General features: G+C 49.3%; 2 protein-coding genes and 1 long non-coding RNA gene across 15 annotated transcripts in view; 1 reads left to right on the top strand and 2 right to left on the bottom strand.

Moving 5' to 3' along the window:
* Positions 1-17,753: 17,753 nt before the first annotated feature.
* Positions 17,754-18,548, bottom strand: LOC134732063 (uncharacterized). The gene is made up of 2 exons (XR_010114982.1): positions 18,436-18,548; positions 17,754-18,033 (listed from the first exon to the last, which is right to left on the bottom strand). It is a non-coding gene; the product is annotated as an uncharacterized lncRNA (long non-coding RNA).
* Positions 18,549-18,680: 132 nt separating this feature from the next.
* SBNO1 (strawberry notch homolog 1) overlaps positions 18,681-25,392 on the top strand; it is an 80,446-nt gene continuing 73,734 nt past the window's right edge. For 6 of the 13 annotated variants that reach the window (XM_063614622.1, XM_055237950.2, XM_063614621.1 and 3 more), the window contains exon 1: positions 18,720-18,854. Coding sequence is in view for 1 of the 13 variants with exons in the window: in XM_063614617.1 (XP_063470687.1) it covers positions 25,261-25,350 (90 nt within the window). In the remaining 12 variants the exon portion in view is untranslated. Of the gene's footprint in view, positions 18,855-19,240; positions 19,260-25,255; positions 25,351-25,392 lie in introns of those variants that run through there. The other 7 variants (XM_055237947.2, XM_055237945.2, XM_063614619.1 and 4 more) reach the window with 6 other exon arrangements.
* Positions 18,712-19,697, bottom strand: LOC134732172 (MAP7 domain-containing protein 1-like). Its single transcript, XM_063614915.1, has 2 exons — positions 19,548-19,697; positions 18,712-19,233 (listed from the first exon to the last, which is right to left on the bottom strand). The coding sequence occupies exons 1-2, from the start codon at positions 19,695-19,697 to the stop codon at positions 18,712-18,714; spliced, it is 672 nt and encodes a 223-aa protein (XP_063470985.1).

Below are 25,392 nucleotides of genomic sequence, written 5' to 3'. Positions count from 1 at the left end.
CTGTAATCCCAGCACTCTGGGAGGCCGAGGCAGGTGGATCATGAGGTCAGGAATTCAAGACCAGCCTGACCAACATGGTGAAAACCGCGTTTCTACTAAAAATACAAAAATTAGCCAGGCGTGGTGGTGCGTGCCTGTAATCTCACTACTCAGGAGGCTGAGGCAGGAGAATTGCTTGAACCTGGGAGGCAGAGGTTGCAGTGAGCCGAAATCGTGCCACTGCAATCCAGCCTGGGCAACACAGCGAGACTCTGTCTCAAAAAAAAATATATACGTATATATATATACATATATATATATGTATATATATATATATATATATGTATATATATATAGAGAGAGAGAGAGAGGGAGAGAGAGGTGTTTGCTTTCTCCAAAATTTATTAATTCAATATTTATTGAGCTCTATGCCTGCCGCTGTTTTGGATCCCCCAAGGGTCTGAAGGCAAAGTAGACACAGCTCCTTCCTTGCATTTTTTTAGGGAAGAAACAAGGCATTATTTAAAAGATCATTTTAAGGCCGGGCGTGGTGACTCACACCTGTAATCCCAGCACTTTGGGAGGCTGAGGTAGGTGAATCACCAGGTCAGAAGATCGAGACCATCCTGGCTAACACGGTGAAACCCCATCTCTACTAAAAATACAAAAAAAAATTAGCCGGGAGTGGTGGCGGGCACCTGGAGTCCCAGCTACTCGGGAGGCTGAGGCAGAGCTTGCAGTGAGCCGAGATCATGCCACTGCACTCCAGCCTAGGCAACAAAGAGAGACTACATCTCAAAAAAAAAAAAAAAAAGAAAAAGGATCATTTTGTTTATTTATTTTTATTTTTCTTGAGATGGAGTCTCTCTCTGTCTCCCTAGGCTGGAGTACAATGGTTTGATCTCGGCTCACTACAACATCTGCCTCCTGGGCTCAACCAATTCTCCTGCCTCAGCATTCTGAGTAGCTGGAATTATAGGCGCCCACTACCATGCCTCGCTAATTTTTGTATTTTTAGTAGAGATGGGGTTTCACCATGTTAGCCAGGCTGGATTCGAACTCCTGACCTAAATTGATATGACGGCCTCAGCCTCCCAAAGTGCTGGGATTACAGGCATGACCCATTGCGCTCAGCCCAATTTTTGTATTTTTAATAGAGATAGTGTTTCACCATGTTGGCCAGGCTGGTCTCAAACTCCTGGCATCACGTGATCCGCCTGCCTCAGCCTTCCAAAGTGCTAGGATTATAGGCATGGGCCCACCACCCCCAGCCTAAAAGATTATTTTATTTTATTTATTTATTTATTTATTTATTTATTTTTTTTTTTTTTTTTTTTGAGACGGAGTCTTGCTCTGTCGCCCAGGCTGGAGTGCAGGGGCGCGTTCTCGGCTCACTGCAACCTCCACCTCCTGGGCTCAAGCAATTCTCCTGCCTCAGCCTCCCAAGTAGTTGGGATTACAAGAGTGTGCCATCATGCCCACCTATTTTTTTTTTTTTTTTTTTTGAGACGGAGTCTCGCTCTGTCATCCAGGCTGGAGTGCAATGGCATGATCTCGGCTCACTGCAACCTCTGCCTCCCGGGTTCAAGCAATTCTCCTGCCTCAGCCTCCCGAGTAGCTGGGATTATAGGCATGTGCCAAAACATGCCTGTATTTTTTTTTTTGTATTTTTAGTAGAGACGGGGTTTCACCATGCTCCCCAGGCTAGTCTTGAACTCCTGACCTCAAGTGATCCACCTGCCTCAGCCTCCCAAAGCGCTTGGCTTACAGGCGTGAGCAACCGTGCCCAGGCATATTTTTGTATTTTTAGTAGAGAAGGGGTTTCACCACGTTGGCCAGGCTGGTCTTGAATTCCTGACCTCAAATGATCTACCTGCCTTGGCCTCCCAAAGTGTTGGGACTACAGGCGTGAGCCACACGCCCATCCAAAAGATTATTTTATTTAATTTATTTATTTTATTTATTTATTTTTTGAGACAAAGTTTCACTCTTGTTGCCCAGGCTGGAGTGCAATGGCGCGATCTCAGCTCACCGCAACCTCCACCTCCCAGGTTCAAGCGATTCTCCTGCCTCAACCTCCCGAGTAGCTGGGATTACAGGCATGCACGCCACGATGCCCGGCTAAGTTTGTATTTTTAGTAGAGACAAAGGTTTCTCCATGTTGGTCAGGCTGGCCTCAAACTCCTGACCTCAGGTGATCAGTCCACCTCGGCCTCCCAAAGTGCTGGGATTACAGGGGTGAGCCACTGCACCCGGCCTATTTATTTTTTGAGACAGAGTCTCGTTCTATTGCCCAGGCTGGAGTGAAGTGGCAGGATCTCGGCTCACCACAACCTCTGCCTCCCGGGTTCAAGCGATTCTCCTGCCTCAGCCTCCCAGATAGCTGGGATTACAGGCACCTGCTACCACACCCGGATAATTTTGTATTTTTAGTAGAAATGGGGTTTTGCCATGTTGGCTAGGCTGGTCTCCAACTCCTGACCTCAAGTGATCTGCCCACCTTGGCCTTCCAAATTGCTAGGACTACAGGCATGAGCCACCGCTCCCAGCCCAAAAGATCATTTTTTTTTTTTTTTTTTTGAGATGGAGTCTCGCTCTGTCGCCCAGGCTGGAGTGCAGTGGCACAATCTCGGCTTACTGCAAGCTCCGCCTCCCGGGTTCACGCCATTCTCCTGCCTCAGCTTCTCCGAGTAGCTGGGACTACAGGCGCCCGCCACCACGTCCGGCTAATTTTTTCTATTTTTCAGTAGAGACGGGGTTTCACCGTGGTCTCGATCTCCTGACCTCGTGATCCACCCGCCTCGGCCTCCCAAAGTGCTGGGATTACAAGCGTGAGCCACCGCGCCCGGCCCCAAAAGATCATTTTAAATGGTGATTAATGCTATAAGGAAAAAAGGCAGGTCAGGCCCGGTGGCTCATGCCTGTAATCCCAGCACTTTGGGATTCTGTGGCAGGTGTATTGTTTGATCTCATGAGTTTGAGACCAGCCAGGGTAATACCCACTTTTCTACCCTGTTCTGTGATACAGAGCAGCAAACCATAATTCCCTGTTCTCAGTTAATGTTAGGTTCTTCCAATGAGAGCAGATAGAAGAAGCCTGGGAGGCAGGAGGAAGAGAGGGGACTTGTTCTTGCCTGTTTGCTTACTATTCCTAGCATGTTCCCCTCAGTAATAACACTGCCTCTGGCAGTGGTATTTGGTTCAGTCTCCAGGTTCTTTGCACACTCCCAGAGACAGCCTCCTTGTGCTCCCGCGGAGGCACCAACAGCAGACCCCTCCTCAGAGTTTTGAGTCCCAACTACGCAGGGCTCTGGGAGGCCCAGCACCAATCTGGTCGTGCCTCTTTCTTTTTTTCTTTCTGTCTTTTTTTGAGACGGAGTCTTGCTCTGTCACCCAGGCTGGAGTGCAGTGGCCCAATCTCGGCTCACTGCAAGCTCTGCCTCCCGGGTTCACGCCATTCTCCTGCCTCAGCCTCTCCAAGTAGCTGGGACTACAGGCACCCGCCACCATGCCCGGCTAATTTTTTTGTATTTTTAGTAGAGACAGGGTTTCACTATGGTCTCGATCTCCTGACCTCGTGATCCGCCCGCCTCGGCCTCCCAAAGTGCTGGGATTACAAGCGTGAGCCACCGCGCCCGGTCCTCTTTCTGTCTTTTTTTTTTTGAGACAGAGTCTCGCCCTGTCACCCCAGTGGCACAATCTCAGCTCACTGCAACCTCTACCTTCTGGGTTCAAACGATTCTCCTGCCTCAGCCTCCCACATAGCTGGAATTGCCGGCATGCACCACTACATCAGGCTAATTTTTTGTATTTTTAGTAGAGACAGGGTTTTGCCATGTTGGCCAGGCTGATCTCGAACTCCTGACCTCAAGTGATCTGCTCGCCTCTGCCTCTGAAAGTGCTGGGATTACAGGCATGAATCACAGCGCCTGGCTATGTGCCTCTTTCTTAGAGGGGTGAGAACGAGCTCTCCGGGGCTCTTCCTCTGATTTTGCTAGCTCTGCTAACCCCAACTTGTTTTTATTTTTATCTCCAGCTTTGGAGGTGGTAGCTGCTTCCTCTAGTAGTTATTTACATTACCTCGGTGTTCCCTTTCTGTCTTCTCAGTCCTCTGTCACCTGTTTAATGAATTTATTTTAACTTCTCTGTTTTCCTAACTGGACGCTGACTTACAGAAAGGCACTAGTAAGACTTAGATTTTTACTCCAGTCCAATGGAAAGCCACTAAATGGTTTTAAGCAAAGGGTAGATTGATAGATTGTAAATCTGAATACTAATTTATTGCAAAGAGTACACAAATTATAATTATCAACACTGGACATGGTGGCTCATGCCTGTAACCGCAGCACTTTGGGAGGCCCAGGCAGGAATATGACTTGAGGTAGGGAGTTCGAGACCAGCCTGGCCAACGTGGCGAAACCCAGTCTCTACGAAAAATACAAAAAAAACTACAGGTGGTGCACACCTGTAATCCCAGCTACTCGGGATGCTGAGGCAGGAAAATAGTTTGAACCCGGGAGGCAGAGGTTGCAGTGAACCGAGATTACACCACTACACCCTAGCCTGAGTGACAAAATGAGACTCAAAAAATATATATATGGCCCGGCATGGTGGCTGACGCCTATAATCCTAGCACTTTGGGAGACCGAGGCAGGTGGATCACCTGAGGTCAGGAGTTCGAGACCAGCCTGACCAACATGGAGAAACCTTGTCTCTACTAAAAATACAAAATTAGCCAGGCGTGGTGGCACATGCATGTGAACTCAGCTACTCGGGAGGCTGAGGCAGGAGAATTGCTTGAACCTGGGATGTGGAGGTTGCAGTGAGGTGAGATCGTGCCATTGCACTCCAGCCTGGGCAACAAGAGTGAAACTCCATCTCAAAAAAAAAAAAAAAAAAATATATATATATATATATATATGATGTGCAAATATATATGAATATATGTAACTACCTTCTTTTTTTCTTTTTTTTTTTTTTGAGATGAAGTCTCGCTCTGTCACCAGGCTGGGGTGCAATGGCGCGATCTCGGCTCACACTGCAACCTCTGTCTCCTGGGTTCAAGTGATTCTCCCGCCTCAGCCTCCTGAGTGGCTGAGATGATAGCCGCACACCACCACGCCCAGCTAATTTTTGTATTTTTAGTAGAGATGGGGATTCACCATGTTGGCCAGGATGGTCTCAATCTCTTGATCTCGTGATCTGCCCGCCTCGGCCTCCCGAAGTGTTGGGATTAACAGGTGTCAGGCACTGTGCCCGCCTCTTTTTTTTTTTTTTTTTTTTTTTGCGACGGAGTCTCGCTCTGTCACCCAGGCTGGAGTGCGGTGGCACGATCTCGGCTCACTGCAAGCTCCGCCTTCCGGGTTCACGCCATTCTCCTGCCTCAGCCTCTCCGAGTAGCTGGGACTACAGGCGCCCGCCACCACGCCCGGCTAATTTTTTGGGGTTTCACCGTGGTCTCGATCTCCTGACCTCGTGATCCGCCCGCCTCGGCCTCCCAAAGTGCTGGGATTACAAGCGTGAGCCACCGCGCCCGGCTTTTTTTTTTTCTTAGTAGAGACCAGGTTTCAGTACGTTGCCCAGGTTGGTCTTGAACTCCTGGCTTCAAGCGCTCCTCCAACCTCCTTTAGGCCTGAGCCACCATGCCTGGCCTAAAAGTCCCTTTCTGTATATACACACATATATTAATATGTATAATGTACGTACAATGTGCCAGGTGCTATGCCTCACGCCTGTAATTCCAGCACTTTGGGAGGCCGAGGGGCGTATCACCTGAGGTCAGGAGCTCGAGACCAGCCTGGCCAACATGGTGAAACCCCGTCTCTACTAAAAATACAAAAATTAGCCAGGCTTGATGGCGGGCGCCTGTAATCCCAGCTACTCGGGAGGCTGAGGCAGGAGAATCGCTTGAACCCAGGAGGCAGAGGTTGCAGTGAGCCGAGATCACGACAGTGTACTCCAGCCTGGGCAACGAAAGGAGATTCCATCTCAAAAAAAAAAAAAAAAAAGAAACGAAAGACAGGGTCTCAGCCGGGTGCGGTGGCTCACACCTATTATCCCAGCCCTTTGGGAGGCCAAGGTAGGCAGATCTCTTGAGGTCAGGAGTTCAAGACTAGCCTGTCCAACATGGTGAAACCTTGTCTCTACTAAAAATAGAAAAATTAGGGCCGGGCACAGTGGCTCACACCTGTAATCTCAGCACTTCGGGAGGACAAGGCGGGTGGATCACCTTAGATCAGGAGTTCAAGATCATCCTGGTAAACATGGTGAAACACTGTCTCTACTAAAAATCCAAAAAATTGGCCGGGCTCACACCTGTAATCCCAGCATTTTGGGAGGCCAAGGTGGGCGGATCACAAGGTCAGGAGTTCGAGACCATCCTGGCTAACACGGTGAAACTCCATTTCTACTAAAAATACAAAAAATTAGCCCAGCGTGGTGGCGGGCACCTGTAGTCCCAGCTACTCGGGAGGCTGAGCCAGGAGAATGGTGTGAACCCGGGAGGCAGAGCTTGCAGTGAGCTGAGATCGTGCCACTGCACTCCAGCCTGGGTGACAGAGCGAAGACTCCGTCTCAAAAAAAAAAACAAAAAAAAAATCAATTAGACGTGGTGGCACACGCTTGTAATCCCAGCTACACGGGAGGCTGAGGCAGGATGATCACTTGAACCCTAGTGAGCTGAGATCATGCCACTGCACTTCAGCCTGGGTGACAAGAGTGTGAGACTCCATCTCAAAAAAAAAAAAAAAAAGACAGGGTCACGCTATGTTGCTTATCTTGAACTCTTGGGTTCAAGCCGACTCCCACGTTGGCCTCTCAAAGTGCTACAATTACAGGTGTGAGCTACTGCATTCAACCCCAAATAGCTTTTATGCACAATCAGGCTTTTGGCTTCTCTGTCAAATGGATACAGCTACTTTTCTCCCCACATTTTCTCTTAAAGGAAAGGTATTATTAAACTAGTTGTACAATATATTGGGAATTCCTTACAGTTTTAAAAATTATCAGGCCGGGGCCAGGCGCAGTGGCTCACGCCTGTAATCCCAGCACTTTGGGAGACTGAGGTGGGCGGATCACCTGAAGTCTGGAGTTCAAGACCAGCCTGACCAACATGGAGAAACCCTGTCTCTACTAAAAATAGAAAATTAGCCAGGTCTGGTGGTGCATGACTGTAATCACAGCTACTCGGGAGGCTGAGGCAGGAGAACTGCTTGAACCCGGGAGGCAGAGGTTGCAACGAGCCGAGATCACGCCATTGCACTCCAGCCTGGGCAACAAGAGAAACACTCTGTCTCAAAAAAAAAAAAAAAAAAAAAAAAGTCAGGGCACAGTGGCTTACGCCTGTAATCCTAGCACTTTGGGAGGCCAAGGCAGGTGGATCACAAGGTCAGGAGATCGAGACCATCCTGGCTAACACGGTGAAATCCCGTCTCTACTAAAAAATACAAAAAAATAAGCCGGGCGTGGTGGCTCACACCTGTAATCCCAGCACTTTGGGAGGCCAAGGTGGGCAGATCACCTGAGGTCAGGAGTTCGAAACCAGCCTGACCAACATGGAGAAACCCTGTCTCTACTAAAAATATCAGCTACTCGGGAGGCTGAGGCAGGAGAATCACTTGAACCCAGGAGGAGGAAGTTGGGGTGAGCCGAGTTTGGGCCAACACTCCAGTCTGGGCAACAAGAGTGAAACTCCATCTCAAAAAAAAATAATTATTTTATGGCCAAGTGCAGTGGCTCATGCTTGTAATCCCACCACTTTGAGAGGCCAAGGCAGGTGGATCGTTTGAAACGGTCAGGAGTTTGAGACCAGCCTGGCCAACATGGCCAAACCCCGTCTCTACTAAAAATACAAAAATTCGCTGAGCGTGGTGGTGTGCACCTGTAGTCCCAGCTACTTGCGGGACTGACACAGGAGAATCGCTTGAACCCGGGAGGCGGAGATTGCAGTGAACCGAGATCATGCCACTTCACTCCAGCCTGGGCAATAGAGTGAGACTCTGTCTCAAAATAAATACAAATAAATAAAAATAAAAATTATCATTTTATTATATATATATATATATATATATTTTTTTTTTTTTTTTTTTTTTGAGACGGAGTCTTGCTCTTTCGCCCAGGCTGGAGTGCAGTGGCGCAATCTCGGCTCACTGCAAGCTCCGCCTCCCGGGTTCACGCCATTCTCCTGCCTCAGCCTCTCCGAGTAGCTGGGACTACAGGCACCCGCCACCACGCCCGGCTAATTTTTTGTATTTTTTTAGTAGAGACGGGGTTTCACCGTGGTCTCCATCTCCTGACCTCGTGATCTGCCCGCCTTGGCCTCCCAAAGTGCTGGGATTACAAGCGTGAGCCACCGCGCCCGGCCATTTTATTATAAAATCACATGGAAAATGTATTTATTGATGAGCAAGGGCAGTTTGTTTTTGTTTTTTTGTTTGTTTTCGAGACAGGGTCTCACGATGTTACCTAGGCTGTGGTGCAGTAGTGCCATCACAGGTCACTGCAGCCTCAACCTCCCAAGCTCAAGCAATCCTCCCACCTCAGCCTCCTGAGTGTACACCACCACATCTGGCTATTTTTTGCAATTTTTGTAGAGACAGGGTCTTGCCATGTTGCCCAAGCTGGTCTCGAACTCCTGGTCTCAAATTATCTGCCCGCCTCCACCTCCCAGCATTCTGAGATTACAGGTGTGAGCCATGGCACCCGGCCCAGAATGTGATTTTTCTTAATTTTTTCCTGTGTGGGCTCTCTTTCTTTTTTTAATCTTAAATTGGTGAGTTTGAAGGAATGAGTGAATATCATCATTTTGGTTCTGGGAGATGTTCTTAATAGATGTATGATTTGCTGGTTACTGTAACAAAGTACTGCAAACTAAGTGGCTTAAGCCACAGAAATGTATTGTCATACAGTTCTGGGGGGCAGAAGTTCAAAATCAAGGTGTTGGCGGGTTGGTTCCTCCTAAATGCTGTGAGCAATGGTCTCTTGCATGCCTCTCCCGTAGCTTTTGGCGGTGAGCAGACAATCGGACATTCCTTGGCTCGTAGAAGGTAGAAGTATCACCCAGATCTGCGCCTGCATCTTCACATAGTGTTCTCCCTCTACCAGGACACTTATGTTGGATTAAGGCCAATGACGTCATTTTAACTTGATTAGATCTGTAAAAACATCTCCAAATAAGGTCACATTCTGAGGTACTGGGGGTTAGGATATGACTTCAATATACGAAATTGTGGGGGACATAATGCAACCCACAGCAAGAGTGTTATTAAAAAATAATTTAGGGCTGGGCGCGGTGGCTCACGCTTGTAATCCCAGCACTCTGGGAGGCCGAGGTGGGCGGATCACGAGGTCAGGAGGTGGAGACCACGGTGAAACCCCGTCTCTACTAAAAACAAAAAATTAGCCGGGCGTGGTGGCGGGCGCCTGTAGTCCCAGCTACTCGGAGAGGCTGAGGCAGGAGAATGGCGTGAACCCGGGAGGCGGAGCTTGCAGTGAGCCGAGATTGCGCCACTGCACTCCAGCCTGGGTGACAGAGCGAGACTCTGTCTCAAAAAAAAAAAAAAAAAAAAAAAAAATTTAGGTGTTTTCTTTTTTGAGACAGAGTGTCGCTCTTGTTGCCCAGGCTGGAGTGCAATGGTGCGATTTCCGCTCACCGCAACTTCTGCCTCCCGGGTTCAAGTGATTCTCCTGCCTCAGCCTCCTGAGTAGCTGGGATTACAGGCATGTGCCACCACGCCCGGCTAATTTTGTATTTTTAGTAGAGATGGGGTTTCTCCATGTTGGTCAGGCTGGTCTTGAACTCCGGACCTCAGGTGGTCCGCCCACCTCAGCCTCCCAAACTGCTGTGATTACAGGCATGAGCCATTGTGCCGGGCCTAATTTAGGTATTTTAAGGCCAGGAGTGGTGGCTCATACCTGTAATACCAGTGCTTTGGGAAGCTAAAGAGGGAGGATCACTTGAGGCCGGGAATTCAAGATCAGCCTGGGTAACATAGCAAGACCTTGTCTCCACAAAAAAATTTACAAATTTGGACAGGCACAGTGGATCATGCCTGTAATCCCAACGTTTTGGGAGGCCAAGGTGGGCGGATCACTTCAGGTCAGAAGCTCGAGACCAGACTGGCCAACATGGCGAAACCCTGTCTCTACTAAAAATACAAAAATTAGCTGGGTGTGGTGGCACATGCCTGTAATTCCAGCTACTCGGGACACTGAGGCAGGAGAATCGCCTGAACCTGGGAGGCAGAGGTTGAAGTGAGCTGAGATCACACCATTGCACTCCAGCCTGGGTGGCGGAGTGAGATGCTGTCTAAAAAAAAAAAAAAAAAAAAAAAATTAGCCTGGCATGGCTGACAGGCACCTGTAATCCCAGATACTCAGGAGGCTGAGACAGGAGAATCACTTGAGCCCAGCAGGCACAGTGTGCTCATATCATGCCACTGCACTCCAGACTGGGTGACAGAGTGAGACTCAGTCTAAGAAAGAAAAAAAAAATTTACAAATTAGCCCGGTAGTCTCAGTTACTCGGGAGGCTGAGGTTGAAAGGATTGCTTGAGCCCCTGAGTTAGAGGCTGCAGTGAGCCATGATCTCACCACTTATTCCAGCCTGGGTGACAGAGCAAGACCCTATCTCAAAAAACAAAACAAAATGTTTAGATATTTTAAATGTGATTTTTTAAGGGAAAGTTTACAAACATTAACAGCAATGTTTCCATTATAAAAACATAAAAATCATCCTTGGGATTTTTTTTTTTTTTTTTTGAGACAGAGTCTCACTCTGTTGCTTGGTGGCATGATCTCGGCTCATTGCAACCTCCGCCTCCCAGGTTCAAGTGATTTTGTGATCCCAGCTACTCTTGCCTCAGCCACCTGAGTAGCTGGGATCACATGTGCATGCCACCATGCCTGGTTAATATTTGTATTTTTAGTACGTACAGACGGGGTTTCACCATGTTGGCCAGGATGGTTTCCAACTTTTTTTTTTTTGAGGCAGGGTCTCAAGTAGTTGGGACTACAGGTGCTATGATCGTGCCACTGCGCTCCAGTTCAGCCTGGGCAACACAGCAGACAGTGGGAAAGCCTACTTTCTTGGGACAATTTGAGTCATATCAGTCCATACTCAAAAAAGGTAGATAATTGGGGCCGGTAAAAACTTGTAAAGCTTAATTTAAATTTATAATTGAAACTTTCAACATTGTAATTCAGTTAGTATCTGTATTGTTCCGGATTGTTTTGGATTGTAAACAAGGGAAACTCAACTCAATCTGATTCAAGAAAATGAGGGAAGGTATTGACTTTTAATTTATTTATTATTTTTTCAAGACAGGATTTCACTGTCACCCAGGCTGGAGTTCATGCAGTGGCACAAAGATGATTCACTGCAGCATCGACTTCCTGGGCTCAAGGGATTCTGTGCCTCAGCCTCCGGAGTACCTGAGACCATATGTGTGTGCCACCATGCCCAGCTAATTTTCTTGATTTTATTTCTGTAGAGATGGGGTCTCACTATGTTGCCTAGGCTGGTCTCAAATTCCTGGCCTCAAGGAATCCTCCTGCCTTGGCCTCCCAAAGTGTTGGGATTACCAGTGTGAGTCACCGCACTCATCCCTGGCCTGTTGTTTTTTTGGTTTTTTGGTTTTTTTTTTTGAGACTGAATCTCCCTCTGTCACCCAGGCTGGAGTGCAGTGGCACAATGTCAGCTCACTGCAATTTCTGCCTCCAGGGTTCAAGCAATTCTCCTGCCTCAGCCTCCCGAGTAGCTGGGATTACAGGCGCCTGCCACCTCGTCCGGCTAATTTTTTTGTGTGGGTTTTTAGTAGAGACGGGTTTTCACCATGTTGGGAGGTTGGTCTCGAACGCCTAACCCCAGATGATCTACCTGCCTTGGCCCCCCAAAGTGGTGGGATTACAGGAGTGAGCCACTGTGCCTGGCCTGTATTGACTCTCTGTTTCTTTTCTTTTTTCTTTTTTTGAGATCGAGCCTCCCTCTGTAGCCCAGGCTGGAGTGCAGTGGCACGATCTTGGCTCACGGCAGCCTCTGCCTCCTGGGTTCAAGTGATTCTCCTGCCTCACCCTCCCGAGTAGCTGGGATTACAGGTGCCCGCCAACACGCCCGGCTATTTTTTTTTTTTTTTAGACGGATTCTCACTCTGTCACCCAAGCTGGAGTGCAGTGGTGCGATCAAGGTTCACTGCCACCTCCACCCTGCCAGGTTCAAGGGATTCTCCTGCCTCAGCCTCCCGAGTAGCTGGGATTACAGGTGCCTGCCATCGTGCCTGGCTAATTTTTGTATTTTTAGTGGAGACGGGGTTTCACCATCTTGGCCAGGCTGGTCTTGAACTTCTGACCTCGTGATCCACGTGCCTCAGCCTCCCAAAGTGCTGGGATTAAAGGCGTGAGCCACTGTGCCCGGCCAATTTTTTGTATTTTTAGTAGAGACAGGGTTTCACCATGTTGACCAGGTTGGTCCTGAATTCCTGACCTCAGGTGATCCACCCACCTTGGCCTCCCAAAGTGCTGGGATTACAAGTGTGAGCCACTGCGCCTGGCCCAGCCTGTGTTGACTCTAGTTTTCTTTTTTTTTTTTTTTTTGTATTGACTGTTTTTTTGTTTTTTTTTTAACCATACTTTAAGTTCTAGGGTACATATGGACAACGTGCAGGTTTGTTACATATGTATACATGCTCCATGTTGGTGTGCTGCACCCATTAACTCGTCATTTACATTAGGTATATCTCCTAATACTATCCCTCCTCCTTCCCCCTTCCCCCCTGTATTGACTCTTATATCAAAAAAGTTAAGGCTGAGCACAGTGGTTCCCATCCGTAATCCCAGCACTTTCTGAGGCCAGAGTAGTAGGATCACTTGAGCTCAGGAGTTAGAGACCAGCCTGGGCAACATGGTGAGACCTTGTCTCTATAAAAAGAAAACCAGGGCCAGGCGCGGTGGCTCACACCTGTAATCCCAGCACTTTGGGAGGCCGAGGTGGGTGGATCACCTGAGGTTAGGAGTTCGAGACCTGCCTGATCAACAAGGTGAAACCCCGTCTCTACTAAAAATACAAAAATTAGCCAGACATGATGGCAGGTGCCTGTAGTCCCAGCTACTTGGGAGGCTGAGACAGAGAATTGCTTAAATCCAGGAGGCACGGATGTTGCAGTGAGCTGAGATCATGCCACTGCACTTCAGTCTGAGCAATGGAGTGAGACTCCTTCTCAAAAAAAAAAAAAAAAAAAACAAAACCGAAAAACCAAAAAAGCTCAGGGCTAGAAATCGCTTCAGGTTTGACACGGTCCCAGGACTCAGCAGATGTCATCAGAATCCAGTCCCTCCCCATCCCACCTACTTCTTTGCCCTGCTGTTCTCTGGGTTGACCTCATTATCAGCGTGGCCTCCTGCCCCACAGGGCCTCTGCCCCAACTTCCCAACACTGTCTTAGCAACATCAGAGGCAAGAGGGTATCTTTTTCCTGATATTTTCTTTTTTTTTTTTTTTTTTTGAGACAGAGTCTCGCTCTGTTGCCCAGGCTGGAGTGCAGTGGCGCAATCTTGGCTCACTGCAAGCTCTGCCTCCCGGGTTCACCCCATTCTCCTGCCTCAGCCTCTACGAGTAGCCGGGACTACAGGCGCCCGCCACCACGCCCGGCCAATTTTTTGTATTTTTTTTAGTAGAGACGAGGTTTCACCGTGGTCTCGATCTCCTGACCTCGTGATCCGTCCACCTTGGCCTCCCAAAGTGCTGGGATTACAAGCCTGAGCCACCGCACCCGGCCTTTTTTCCTGATATTTTCAATACAAAGTACTAGAATTGCGACTCACTGGCCTGGCACCAAATCGATCACTATGGCCGGGCTGTGGATCCAGTATTCTAATCAGCTAGACCTGGCTTGCACACTCAATTCTGGGGTGATGTGTATGAGACATGGTTACTGCTCTCCAAACCACATGGACTTTGAGAGAGGGAGATAAAACTAAGATGAGGCTCTCTGAAGAAAGAACCATAGATTCTGGGCAGTCAAAAACAATAACTGTCTACCACAGTGTTTGCCATCTTGAATAATCCAATAAATGCTTCAGCCACACACTGGTGCTGTCTGCTGCATTAGACATTGCTGGTGCTAGTGTCTCTGAATTAGAGGGTGACCTTTATGGGGGCTCTGATTGCTCCTGGTGTCTTAGGGAAGGATTTGGCGTGATGAGGCTAGTTCAGCAAGTGTGTGGAAAACTGCAAACTGGGTATAGTTGATGCTATTGCACAGAAGTGCAGCTGCCAGGGTGAAGAAGTGTTGCTGGGATGACTATTCCCTTGCATCCATAATTTCTCCTGATTCTGCTTTGACCTCTCTGATTGACCTTTCTCAGGCTCACTGGGTGCTCACTTTCTTTTTTTTTTTTTTTTTTTTTGAGGAGTCTCGCTCTGTCACCAGGCTGGAGTGCAATGGTGCGATCCTGGCTCACTGCAACCTCCACCTCCTGAGTTCAAGTGATTCTCCTACCTCAGCCTCCTGAGTAGCTGGGATTACAGGCACACACTACCACACCCAGCTAATTTTTGTATTTTTAGTAAAGATGGGATTTCACCATGTTGGACAGGATGGTCTCGATCTCTTCACCTTGTGATCCTCTCGTCTTGGCCTCCCAAAGTGCTGGGATACAGGCGTGAGCCACCGTGCCTGGCCCGGTGCTCATTTCTTTTTTGTTGTTGTTGTTGAGACAGAGTCTTGCTCTGTTGCCCAGGCTGGAGTGCCATGGTGCCATCTCCACTCACTGTAATTTCTGCCACCTGTGTTCAAGTGATTCTCCTGCCTCAGCCTCCCGAGTAGCTGGGATTAGAGGTGTGCATCACCACACCCGGCTAATTTTTTGTATTTTTAGTAGAGACAGGGTTTCATCTTGTTGGCCAGGCTGGTCTTGAACTCCTGACCTCGTGATCCACCCACCTTGGCCTCTGAAAGTGCTGGGATTACAGACGTGAGCCACCACACCTGGCCTGGTGCTCACTTCTTAGACACAGAACCTCAGCTCTGCCCCTGGCTCTCCTCTCTGCATTCTCTCCTAGTTGTATTTTTTTTTTTTTTTTTTTGAGACTAAGTCTCACTCTGTTGCCCAGGCTGGAGTGCAGTGGCATGATCTCGGCTCACTGCAACCTCCACCTCCCGGGTTCAAGCGATTCTCCTGCCTTAGCTTCCCAAGTAGCTCAGATTACAGGTGCCTACCACCACACCCGGCTATTTTTTGTATTTTCAGTAGAGATGGGGTTTCACCATGTTGGCAAGGCTGGTCTTGAACTCCTGACCTCAGGTGATCCACCCACCTTTGCCTCCCAAAGTGCCTGGATCACACATGTGAACCACCATGTCCAGCCTCTCCTAGTATAGTTTTATCCCGTCTCACATTAATCTCCATCTGGATCCCCAAGCTGTAGGATTCAATTGCTTCCTAAGTATCTCCAGTTGGATGTCTCAAAGGTCCCTCACCCTCAAAATTCCTTATGATTTACTTTGGTGGCATCCAATGAACAACACTTCTCACTAGTCATACCCTTGTGTTGCCTTTCCCAAGCTGAATTTGGCTGCCTTGTTAACCAATAGAATGTGGTGGAAACATCACTGTCAGTTGCAAGCCTAAGAATTTTTTTTTTTTCCAGACAGAGTTTTGCAAGGTGCAGTGGCTCATGCCTGTAATACCAGGACTTCGGGAGGCTGAGGTGGGCGGATCACCTGAGGTCAGGAGTTTGAGACCAGCCTGGCCAATATGGGGAAACCCCATCTCTACTAAAAATACAAAATCAGCTGGGTGTGGTGGCACACGCCTGTAGTCCCAGCTACTCGGGAGGCTGAGACAGGAGTATTGCTTGAACCTGGGAAGCAGAGGCTGCAGTGAGCCGAGATTGCACCGCTGCACTCCAGCCTGGGTGAGATAAAGCAAGACTCCGTCTCAATAAATAAATAAATAAATAAATAAGGCCCGGCACAGTAGCTCACCCATGTAATCCCAGCACTTTGGGAGGCTGAGGCGGGCATATCACCTGAGGTCAGGAGTTACAGACCAGTCTGGCTAACATGGTGAAACCCTGTTTCTACTAAAAACACAAAAAATTAGCCGGGCATGGTGGTGGGCACCTGTAATCCCCGCTACTCAGGAGGCTGAGGCAGGCAAATCACTTGAACCTGGGAGGCTGAGGCAGGAGAATCGCTTGAATCCGAGAGGCAGAGGTTGCAGTGAGCTGAGATCACAGCATTGCAACAAACTAGCTTGGGCAACAAGAGTGAAACTGTCTCAAAAACAAAAAAAATTAAAAAAATAGAGTTTCACTTTGTTACCCAGGCTGGTGCAGTGGCACGATTATAGCTCACTGTAGCCTCAAACTTCTTGGCAATCAAGTGATTCTCCTACCTTAGCCTCCTGAGTAGCTGGGACTATATATCACACTTGGCTAATTAAAAGTTTTTTGTTGGGCCAGGCGCGGTGGCTCACGCCTGTAATCCCAGCACTTTGGGAGGCCGAGGTGGGCGGATCATGAGGTCAGGAGATCGAGACCACAGTGAAACCCCGTCTCTACTAAAAATACAAAAAAAAAAAAAAAAAGTCCCAGCTACTCGGGAGGCTGAGGCAGGAGAATGGCGTGAACCCGGGAGGCAGAAGGTGCAGTGAGCCGAGATCGCACCACTGCACTCTAGCCTGGGCGACCGACAGAGCGAGACCCCATCACAAAAAGAAAAATGTTTTTTTGTCGAGATGAGGTTGTACTTTGTTACCCAGTCTGGTCTCAAACTCCTGGCTGAGATCTCCGTTTCAGCCTCCCAGTGTTGGGATTACAGGCGTGAGCCACCACATCTCGGATTCTCGCTCCGTCACCCAGGCTGGAGTGCAATGGCACGATCTCGGCCTACTGCAACCCCTGTCTCCCGAGTTCAAGCGATTCTCCTGCCTCAGCCTCCAGAGTAGCTGGGATTACAGGTGCCCGCCACCACGCCCCGGCTAAATTTTGTATTTTTAGCAGAGATGGGGTTTCACCATGTTGGCCAGGCTGGTCTCGAACTCCTGACCTTAGGTGGTCCGCCCACCTCGGCCTCCCAAAGTGCTGGGATTACAGGTGTGAGCCACTGCGCCCGGCCTAAAATATTTTTTATTTTTGTCTTTACAGGTTTTTTTTTCTATGTGTGTGAGAGGATTAAATAATGTAATTAGTAAAGCGATTAGTCAGCACTTTAAAAATATTTATAAATGTATACAGATATATAATACATATTTATGTGTACAAACACTAAAGTTTCCTATTCTTTTTTTTTTGAGACGGAGTCTCGCTGTCGCCCATGCTGGAGTGCAGTGGCGCTATCTCAGCTCACTGCTGGCCCCGCCCCCCGGGGTTCACGCCATTCTCCTGTCTCAGCCTCCCGCGTAGCTGGGACTACAGGCGCCCGCCACCTCGCCCGGCTAATTTTTTGTATTTTTAGTAGAAACGGGGTTTCACCGTGTTAGCTAGGATGGTCTCGATCTCCTGACCTCGTGATCCGCCCGCCTCGGCCTCCCAAAGTGCTAGGATTACAGGCGTGAGCCACCGCGCCCGGCCAAGTTTCCTATTCTTTCTGTGCCTACTTTTTCCTTTCTTTCCCCGAATACTTTGTCTCTGGAAGAGTTCACACTGTAACCTCCAACTGTTCCAGCTACTTGGTTTGCTTTCAGCACGAGGCTTGTAGGATGCGCAGCCAGTAGGGGGCAAGAATCACCCAGGCGTGCTTATTACCCAAGCAACGGAGTCAAACAGCACTTTCAGAATGACTTTACAAAAGGGTTACCAACAAGGTAATATGTTTATTGTGTTAGGTCGCTTAATAATAACGAAAAGATGAAAACAAGGAAGTGAGAAGCGGTAGGGACAGCCCTACTCTTCAGTATTCATTAACTGGGAGCCCCGGTGTGTTGGGCTTGCGGGTGAGCGTGAAGACAGACTGGGATGGCCGAGCTCACACGCTTTAGGTTCTGATTCTAGCCGTGGACGCGCCGAGGGCTCCGGATTACTTGCGGTTTCACTGCCAATAAAGTGCTTTGAGCGAGCCTAACAAGCAATGGATATGTAAACATTTTGTTTCTAGGACTAACTAGGTAATGAAGAGATTTTCCAAGTGACGGAAACGCTGCTAGGTAACTTCCCGGGCCGTAGCTCCCCACCCTAACAGGTTCTGAAAATAGCTCCAGGCCCTTCCTAGCCGGAGTTTGAAAGCAGGCGCATGCGCGCGGCCCTCCAGCCGACCTCCCGATAGCCCTGGCACGCGGACCTTCTTCCCGACAGGCCGCGGGGAAAAAAGGGCGGGGAAACGGAATTACCGCGAGCTCTCTGTGAGCGCCGGCGGAAACAGCAGTCACGTGACTCTCCTAGGTGGCCTTCGCCTTCCCCCTCCCCCTTCTCGGAAACCCGGCCCCCTCACCCCTCGCCCACCCCAGAGCCGCGGTAATGGACCGTTTGGGTTCCGGAATTCTCTTGGATCCAACAACTGGTACCGGGCCAAGGAGAGCCGGCGGAGTCCGTTTTTGGCGGCGAAAACTGGGGGGTGGTCAAGATGGGGGGGGAAATTGTCTTCCTTCACGTAGGAGGGAGGCGGGGCGGAGAGGGGCGCAGAGGCGGGTGGGGGGAGGAGGGAGGAAGTCACGTGAGGGCGCTGCGTGCGCACGGCGCCTCATCCGTTGCCCCTCCCCCAGCCCCTCCTGGCGGGGCGGGGGGGCTGGGGGAGGGGCGTCAAGATGGCGGCGGGGAGGTAGGCAGAGCCGGACGCCGCTGCTGCCGCCGCCGCCGCCGCCGCCTCCGCTCCAGTCGCCTCTGGTCCTTCAAACTCGCACCTCCCGGGAGAAGCTGTCCTGGCGCCGGGTCCCGCGGGGAAAGTAAGTCCTTCCCTTGGCCCTTTTCTCCTTCCACACTCGCCCTCCCGGACAGCCTCCCACTCCCACCCTTCTCGGGGGGCCGTGCGGGGCCAGGCTGGGGGGACAGCCATCTCGCCCCGGCTTGGGGCCTCGCCGCTTGCCGCCCCTCGCGGCCGCGCGCTCCGGGGCCCTCGGGGGCATGGTCCCGACGGCGGCGCCGTTGTACCCGCTTCCTCCGCTCGTCAGCGCCGGGCCCTGCTGTCGCCGCTCGTGGGGCTTTCGGGCTCCGGGAGCCCCGCTGTCCCGGGCCGGAGGCACCCCTGTTGGACCGCGGGGCAGGGTCCGTGCACGCTGGCTCCGCTGGTTTCGCCCCTTTGGCTTCCGCTTCACAACCCGGGGGCTGCGGGTCCGGGACCCGCGGGGAAAGTAAGGTCCGGATCCTTCCCAAGTCCTCTCTCCTGCCCCAGCATTGCTCCTGGCTCTGGGCGAGGGAGGGAGGCAGGCGACGGGGTCGTCCTTCCTAAATCTGAACCCCACACTGGCGGTCTCGCGCATGCCCCACTCTTGGGGAGGTGGGGAAGCCGCGGGGGACACGTGCAGGCTCCCTTCACGCCTCTCCAGGCGACTCGCGTAGTTCTGCCTCGGCGGGCGAGCTCACCTCCCAGACCCTAAGAATTACCCATGGAGGGGAACGGCAGTTGGGGATTTGCTTACTTTGAGAGCGTTTGGCATAACGAGCATCCAGAGTTCCTCAAAGCAGTAGATACCGGTGGTTTCCCAGAAGTGGTTTGGGGTCAGTTTAACCGCTGAGGAGATTTGGGTGTTCCTAAACCCTTCTGATTGTTTCTTTCCTGACCCTGGCATCCAGCTCCTCCCCTTCCCACCCCTGCTTTGTGCTTCTGTTTGGTTAATGTTTGCGGACCACTAACTTGATCCTCGCACAGAGAAGCTCTTTTTATGTGCGTGCTCGGTTTACTGTGGGAGGCTTTTGTTTTGGGGAGTCACTGGTTGAGAAACGTGGGAAAAGAACGGGCCAGAAAATGAGACAAATAAAGCAACGTTTTTATCCATTGAATTGCGCAGCCAATTGTAAGTGCACCCGGAAGTTTGTACTGAACACGTGTTGAGGGAAGGTTATAAACTGGTCCCCTTTGACCTTTGAAAGTTGACTATTATCATTTTATGTTGAGTTAAATGTTTCATATATTCTAGACAGCCAGAATTAGGGATGGTATATGGCTTCTAAAGAGTCAGCCAGGAGGGTACAGAGAGCTGTCAAATCCGGAGTGCCCTAGCAGGAATTGACTTAACACTTTCAGATAATTCTACGAGCTGACGGTACAGAGGGATTCTATTTTCCACCATATTTTCTAGCAATCAGAATTGATTTTCATAAGCGTAGGGAAAGCTATCATCGTTGCACAGAAGATAGCAGAATTTCCTACTGGTGACTTGAATGGGACATTAATTTTGCAAGCAAGGGCACATTTTCTCTCATCTTTTAAAGAAGTTGTTTCCAAAATTTTTCCGATGGGAGACGACTTTACTTTTTTCCTCTGGCTTCTGCTTTTTATTTTCCATTCCAACTTATTCCATATAATTGCGTTTAGAATATTTATGCTATTTTTTAATTTTTGAGACAGGGTCCCACTCTGTTGCTCAAGCTGGAGTGCAGTGATGTGGTCATAGCTCACTGCAGCTTGAACTCCTGGGCTCAAGCGATCGTCCCACTTCAGCCTCCTGAGTAGCTGGGAGTACAGATGTGCACCACTACAGCAGCTGATTTTTTTTAATTTTTTTGTGGAGAGGCGGGGGTCTCACCATGTTGGGAGGCAGCTACTGGCCTCAAGCAGTCTTCTGGCCTCTGCTTCCCGAAGTGGTGGGATTACAGGCATGAGCCATTGTGCCTGGCCCCTTAAGAATCTTTTTTTTTTTTTTTTTGAGACGGAGTCTTGCTCTGTTGTCCAGGCTGGAGTGCAGTGGTATGAACTCGGCTCACTGCAACCTCTGCCTCCCGGGTTCAAGCGATTCTCCTGCCTCAGTCTCCCTAGTAGCTGGGATTGCAGGCATGTGCCACCACACCCGGCTAATTTTTTTATATAGTTGGCAGAAAGGGGTTTCACCATGTTGGCCAGGCTGGTCTCACACTAATAACCTCAAGTGATCCACTCACCTCTGTCTCCAAGAGTGCTGGAATTACAGCCGTGAGCCACCACCCTTGGCCCCCCGTCAGAATCTTTTTTTTGAGGTGGAGTCTCGCTCTGTCGCCCAGGCCACAGTGCAGTGTCACAACCTTGGCTCACTGCAGCCTCGGCCTCCTGGGTTCAAGCGATTGTTCTGCTTTAGCCTCCCTAGTAGCTGGGACTACAGGCGCGTGCCACCATGCCCGGCTAATTTTCGTATTTTTAGTAGACACAGGGTTTCACCATATTGGCCAGGCTGGTTTTGAACTCCTGACCTGCTGATCCGCCTGCCTCGGCCTCCCAAAGTGCTGGGATTACAGGTGTGAGTCACCGCGCCCGGCCTCAGAATCTTAAATAAAACTTCACTTTAGTTGCTGAAGGGGAGACACTGAGTTAGTGGCCTACTATTCATTCATTCATTGAATGTGATTGTATGTCAGGCAATTTTGTATTTTTTTTTTTTTTTTTAGACTGTCTCGCTCTGTCACCAGGCTGGAGTGCAGTGGGGTGATCTCAGCTCACTGCACCCTCCCACTCCTTGGTTCAAGTGATTCTCCTGCCTCAGCTTCCTGAGTAGCTGGGATTACAGGTACACACCACCACGCCCAGCTAATTTTTGTATTTTTATTTATTTATTTATATATTTTTTGAGATGGAGTTTCACTCTTGTTGCCCAGGCTGGAGTGCAATGGCGCGATCTCGGCTCACTGCAACCTCCGCCTCCCCGGTTCAAGCGATTCTCCTGCCTCAGCCTCCTGAGTAGCTGGGATTACGGGCATGAGCCACCACTCCTGGTTAACTTTGTGTTTTTAGTAGAGACAGGGTTTCTGCATGTTGATCAGGCTGTTCTTGAACTCCCGACCTGAGATGATCCACCCATCTCCGCCTCCCGAAGTGCTGGGATTACAGGCATGAGCCACCGTGCCCAGCCTTTTTTAAACTTTTTTATTTTTTTGAGACGGAGTCTCACTCTGTTGCCCAGGCTGGAGTGCAGTGGTGTGATCTCTGCTCACTGCAACCTCCACTTCCCAGGTTCAAGCGATTCTCCTGCCTTAGCTTCCCAAGTAGCTGGGATTACAGGCGTGTGCCACCACGCCTGGCTAATTTTTGCTTTTTTAGTAGAGATGAGGTTTTACCATTTTGGCCAGGATGGTTTCAATCTCTTGATCTCGTGACCCGCCTGCCTCGGCCTTCCAAAGTGCTGGGATTGTAGGCGTGAGCCACTGCGCCCGGCCAATTTTTGTATTTTTAATAGGGACGGGGCTTCACCGTGTTGGCCAGGATGGTCTCGATCTCCTGATCTCGTGATCTGCCTGCCTTGGCCTCCCAAAGTGCTGGGATTACAGATGTGAGCCACTGTGCCCAGCCTGTAGGTTTTAAGTGCCTTACTGAAAGTACTATTTAAAAAGGGGCAGCATGCAGATTCGTTTTATGCTTTAAAAAGTGGTTTGCCTCGGCCGAGCTTGGTGGTGCACGCCTGTAATCCCAGCACTTTGGAGGGCCAAGGCTGGTGGATCACAAGGTCAGGAGATCCAGACCATCCTGGCTAACACGATGAAACCCCTGTCTACTAAAAATACAAAAAATTAGCTGGGTGTGGTGATCTGGGCCTATAATCCAGGCTACTCTGGAGGCTTAGGCAGGAGAATCGCTTGAACCCGGGAGGCAGAGGTTGCAGTGAGCCGAGATTGCGCCACTGCACTCCAGCCTTGGCGACACAGCGAGACTCCGTCTCAAAAGAAAAAAAAAAGTGGTTTGCCTCAGAGTTTAGCTGCAGATATGTTTGGGCATTTCTTAGCATCTAAATTGAGCTTCGATTTGTGACTTGCCACCTGTGAAGATGGAGAACACTCAGGACTAGTCCTACTGAGTAACCTCACATTCCATGGGGCTCTGTAGGTTCCCATGCCTTGCCTTTCTAAAGTTGGTGTAAAGATACATCTTTTTTTTTTTTTTTTTTTTTTTGAGACGGTGTTTCACTCTTGTCACCCAGGCTGGAGTGCAATGGCACAACCTTGGCTCACCTGCAAGCTCCGCCTCCCAGGTTCAAGCGATTCTCCTGCCTCAGCCTCCCAAGTAGCTGGGATTAACAGGCACCCACCACCATGCCTGGCTAATTTTTTTGTGTGTTTTTGGTAGAGACAGGGTTTCATCATGTTGGCCAGGCTGGTCTCGAACTCCTGACCTCAGGTGACCAACCAGCTTGGCCTCCCAGACTGCTGGGATTACAGGGTTGAGCTACCATGCCTGGCCAAAGATAATTTTTAAGAGTAATTACTTTAGCATTAAATACCAGTTAATAACTATCTAAAATGATGTAATCCTGAAGTGTTTGCAGTTGTCTTTGTTTTTATATGCTGATTGACAGATGTAATTTGTTGCGGCTTGAACTCATCAAGTGTTAAGACAGCCTTAGGGATACCACTGAAATTTCCTTAAATGGAAAGGATGGGCTCTTAAAGATCAGGAATTCTCTTTTATGAAAAAGATATGGTGTGAAACCTATCAAATTAACTTATTTATTGGGAGGCAATATATAGATTAGAGCCATACTTTTCAAATATTTTTATTGCATCCCACAGTAAGAAATGCGGTTTACATTGTGACCTAGTATACATATACACATACAACTCTCTCTCTCTCTCTCTACATATATATATATATATATATATATATATTTTTTTTTTTTTTTTTTTTTTTTTTTTTTGAGACGGAGTCTCCCTCTGTTGCCCAGTCCGGAGCGCAGGAGTGCAATCTCGGCTCACTGCAGCCTCTGCCTTCTGGGTTCAAGTGATTCTCCCACCTCAGCATCTCGAGTAAGTGGGATTACAGGTGTGTGCCACCAGGCCCAGCTAATTTTTTTGTGTATTTAGTAGAGACATATACGTATGTGTTGGCCAGGCTGGTCTCAAACTCCTAGCTTCAAGTGATCTCATCTTGGCCTCCCAAAGTGCTGGGATTACAGGAGTGAGCTACCGCACTCGGCCTATACTGAGATATTTTAAAATGCTGATATGATAGGCTGGGTGCAGTGGCTCACACCTGTAATCCCAGCGCTTTGGGAGGCCAAGGCGGGCTGATCACAAGGTCGGGAGATCAAGACCATCCTGGCTAACACGGTGAAACCCCGTCTGTACTAAAAATACAAAAAAATTAGCCAGGTGTGGTGGCGTGGCGGGCGCCTGTAGTCCCAGCTACTTGGGAGGCTGAGGCAGGAGAATCGCTTGAACCCAGGAGGCAGAGCTTGCAGTGAGCCAAGATCTCACCTCTGCACTCCAGCCTGGGTGACAGAGCAAGGCTCTATCTCAAAAAAAAAAAAAAACTGATACACTAAATTGATTTGACAGCCTGCTAATGTGTTGTGATCAGTAGTTTGAAAACTGGAACAGGGTTGGGAGTACAGGATCTTGGAGTGATGCGGTGTCAGACCTTCTGAATTTGTAATTCTATTCCAGGCTTACTTTTTATTACTTTGTTGTATTTCATTTTTCTTTTTATTTATTTATTTATTTTTTTGAGACGGAGTCTTGCTCTGTCGCCCAGGCTGGAGTGCAGTGGCGCGATCTTGGCTCACTGCAAGCTCCACCTCCTGGGTGCACACCATTCTCCTGCCTCAGCCTCCCGCGTAGCTGGGACTACAGGCACCTGCAACCACGCCTGGCTAATTTTTTTTGTATTTTTAGTAGAGACAGGGTTTCACCATGGTCTCGATCTCCTGACCTCGTGAGCCACCGCACCCGGCCTGTATTTCATTTTTCTGTTTTTTGTTTCTTTTTTTGAGACGGAGTCTTGCTCTGTTGCCCAGGCTGGAGTGCAGTGGCACCATCTCGGCTCACTGCGAGCTCCGCCTCCCGGGTTCACGCCATTCTCCTGCCTCAGCCTCCCCAGTAGCTGGGACTACAGGCGCCCGCCACCACGCCCGGCTAATTTTTTGTACTTTTAGTAGAGACGGGGTTTCACCGTGTTACCCAGGATGGTCTTGATCTCCTGACCTCGTGATCTGCCTGCCTCGGCCTCACTAAGTGCTGGGATTACAGGCATGAGCCACCGCACCTGGCCTGTATTTCATTTTTCTAAGCCTTAGTTTATTAACTGTGACAAAGGGATAATGGGTAGCATTTGATACTCTTGGGTTATCTTGAAAGTTAAAAGAAAAAAACCCACCCATATATGGGTTGAGCGTCCCTAATCTGAAGATTCAAAATCTGAAATGTTCAAAATCTGAAACTTTCAGCACTGACGTGATGACACAAGTGGGAAATTCCACTCTTGACCTCATGCGAGTGATCACAGTCCAAAATGCAGTCAAAACTTTGTTTCATGCACATTTTAAGGTACTGTATAAAATTATCTTCAGGCTATGTGTGTCAGGTGTA

Source organism: Symphalangus syndactylus, chromosome 13 (assembly GCF_028878055.3).
Source record: "Symphalangus syndactylus isolate Jambi chromosome 13, NHGRI_mSymSyn1-v2.1_pri, whole genome shotgun sequence".
NCBI lineage: Eukaryota > Metazoa > Chordata > Mammalia > Primates > Hylobatidae > Symphalangus > Symphalangus syndactylus.
Note: the sequence above shows the minus strand (reverse complement) of the source record. Positions and strands in the feature narration are given on the sequence as shown.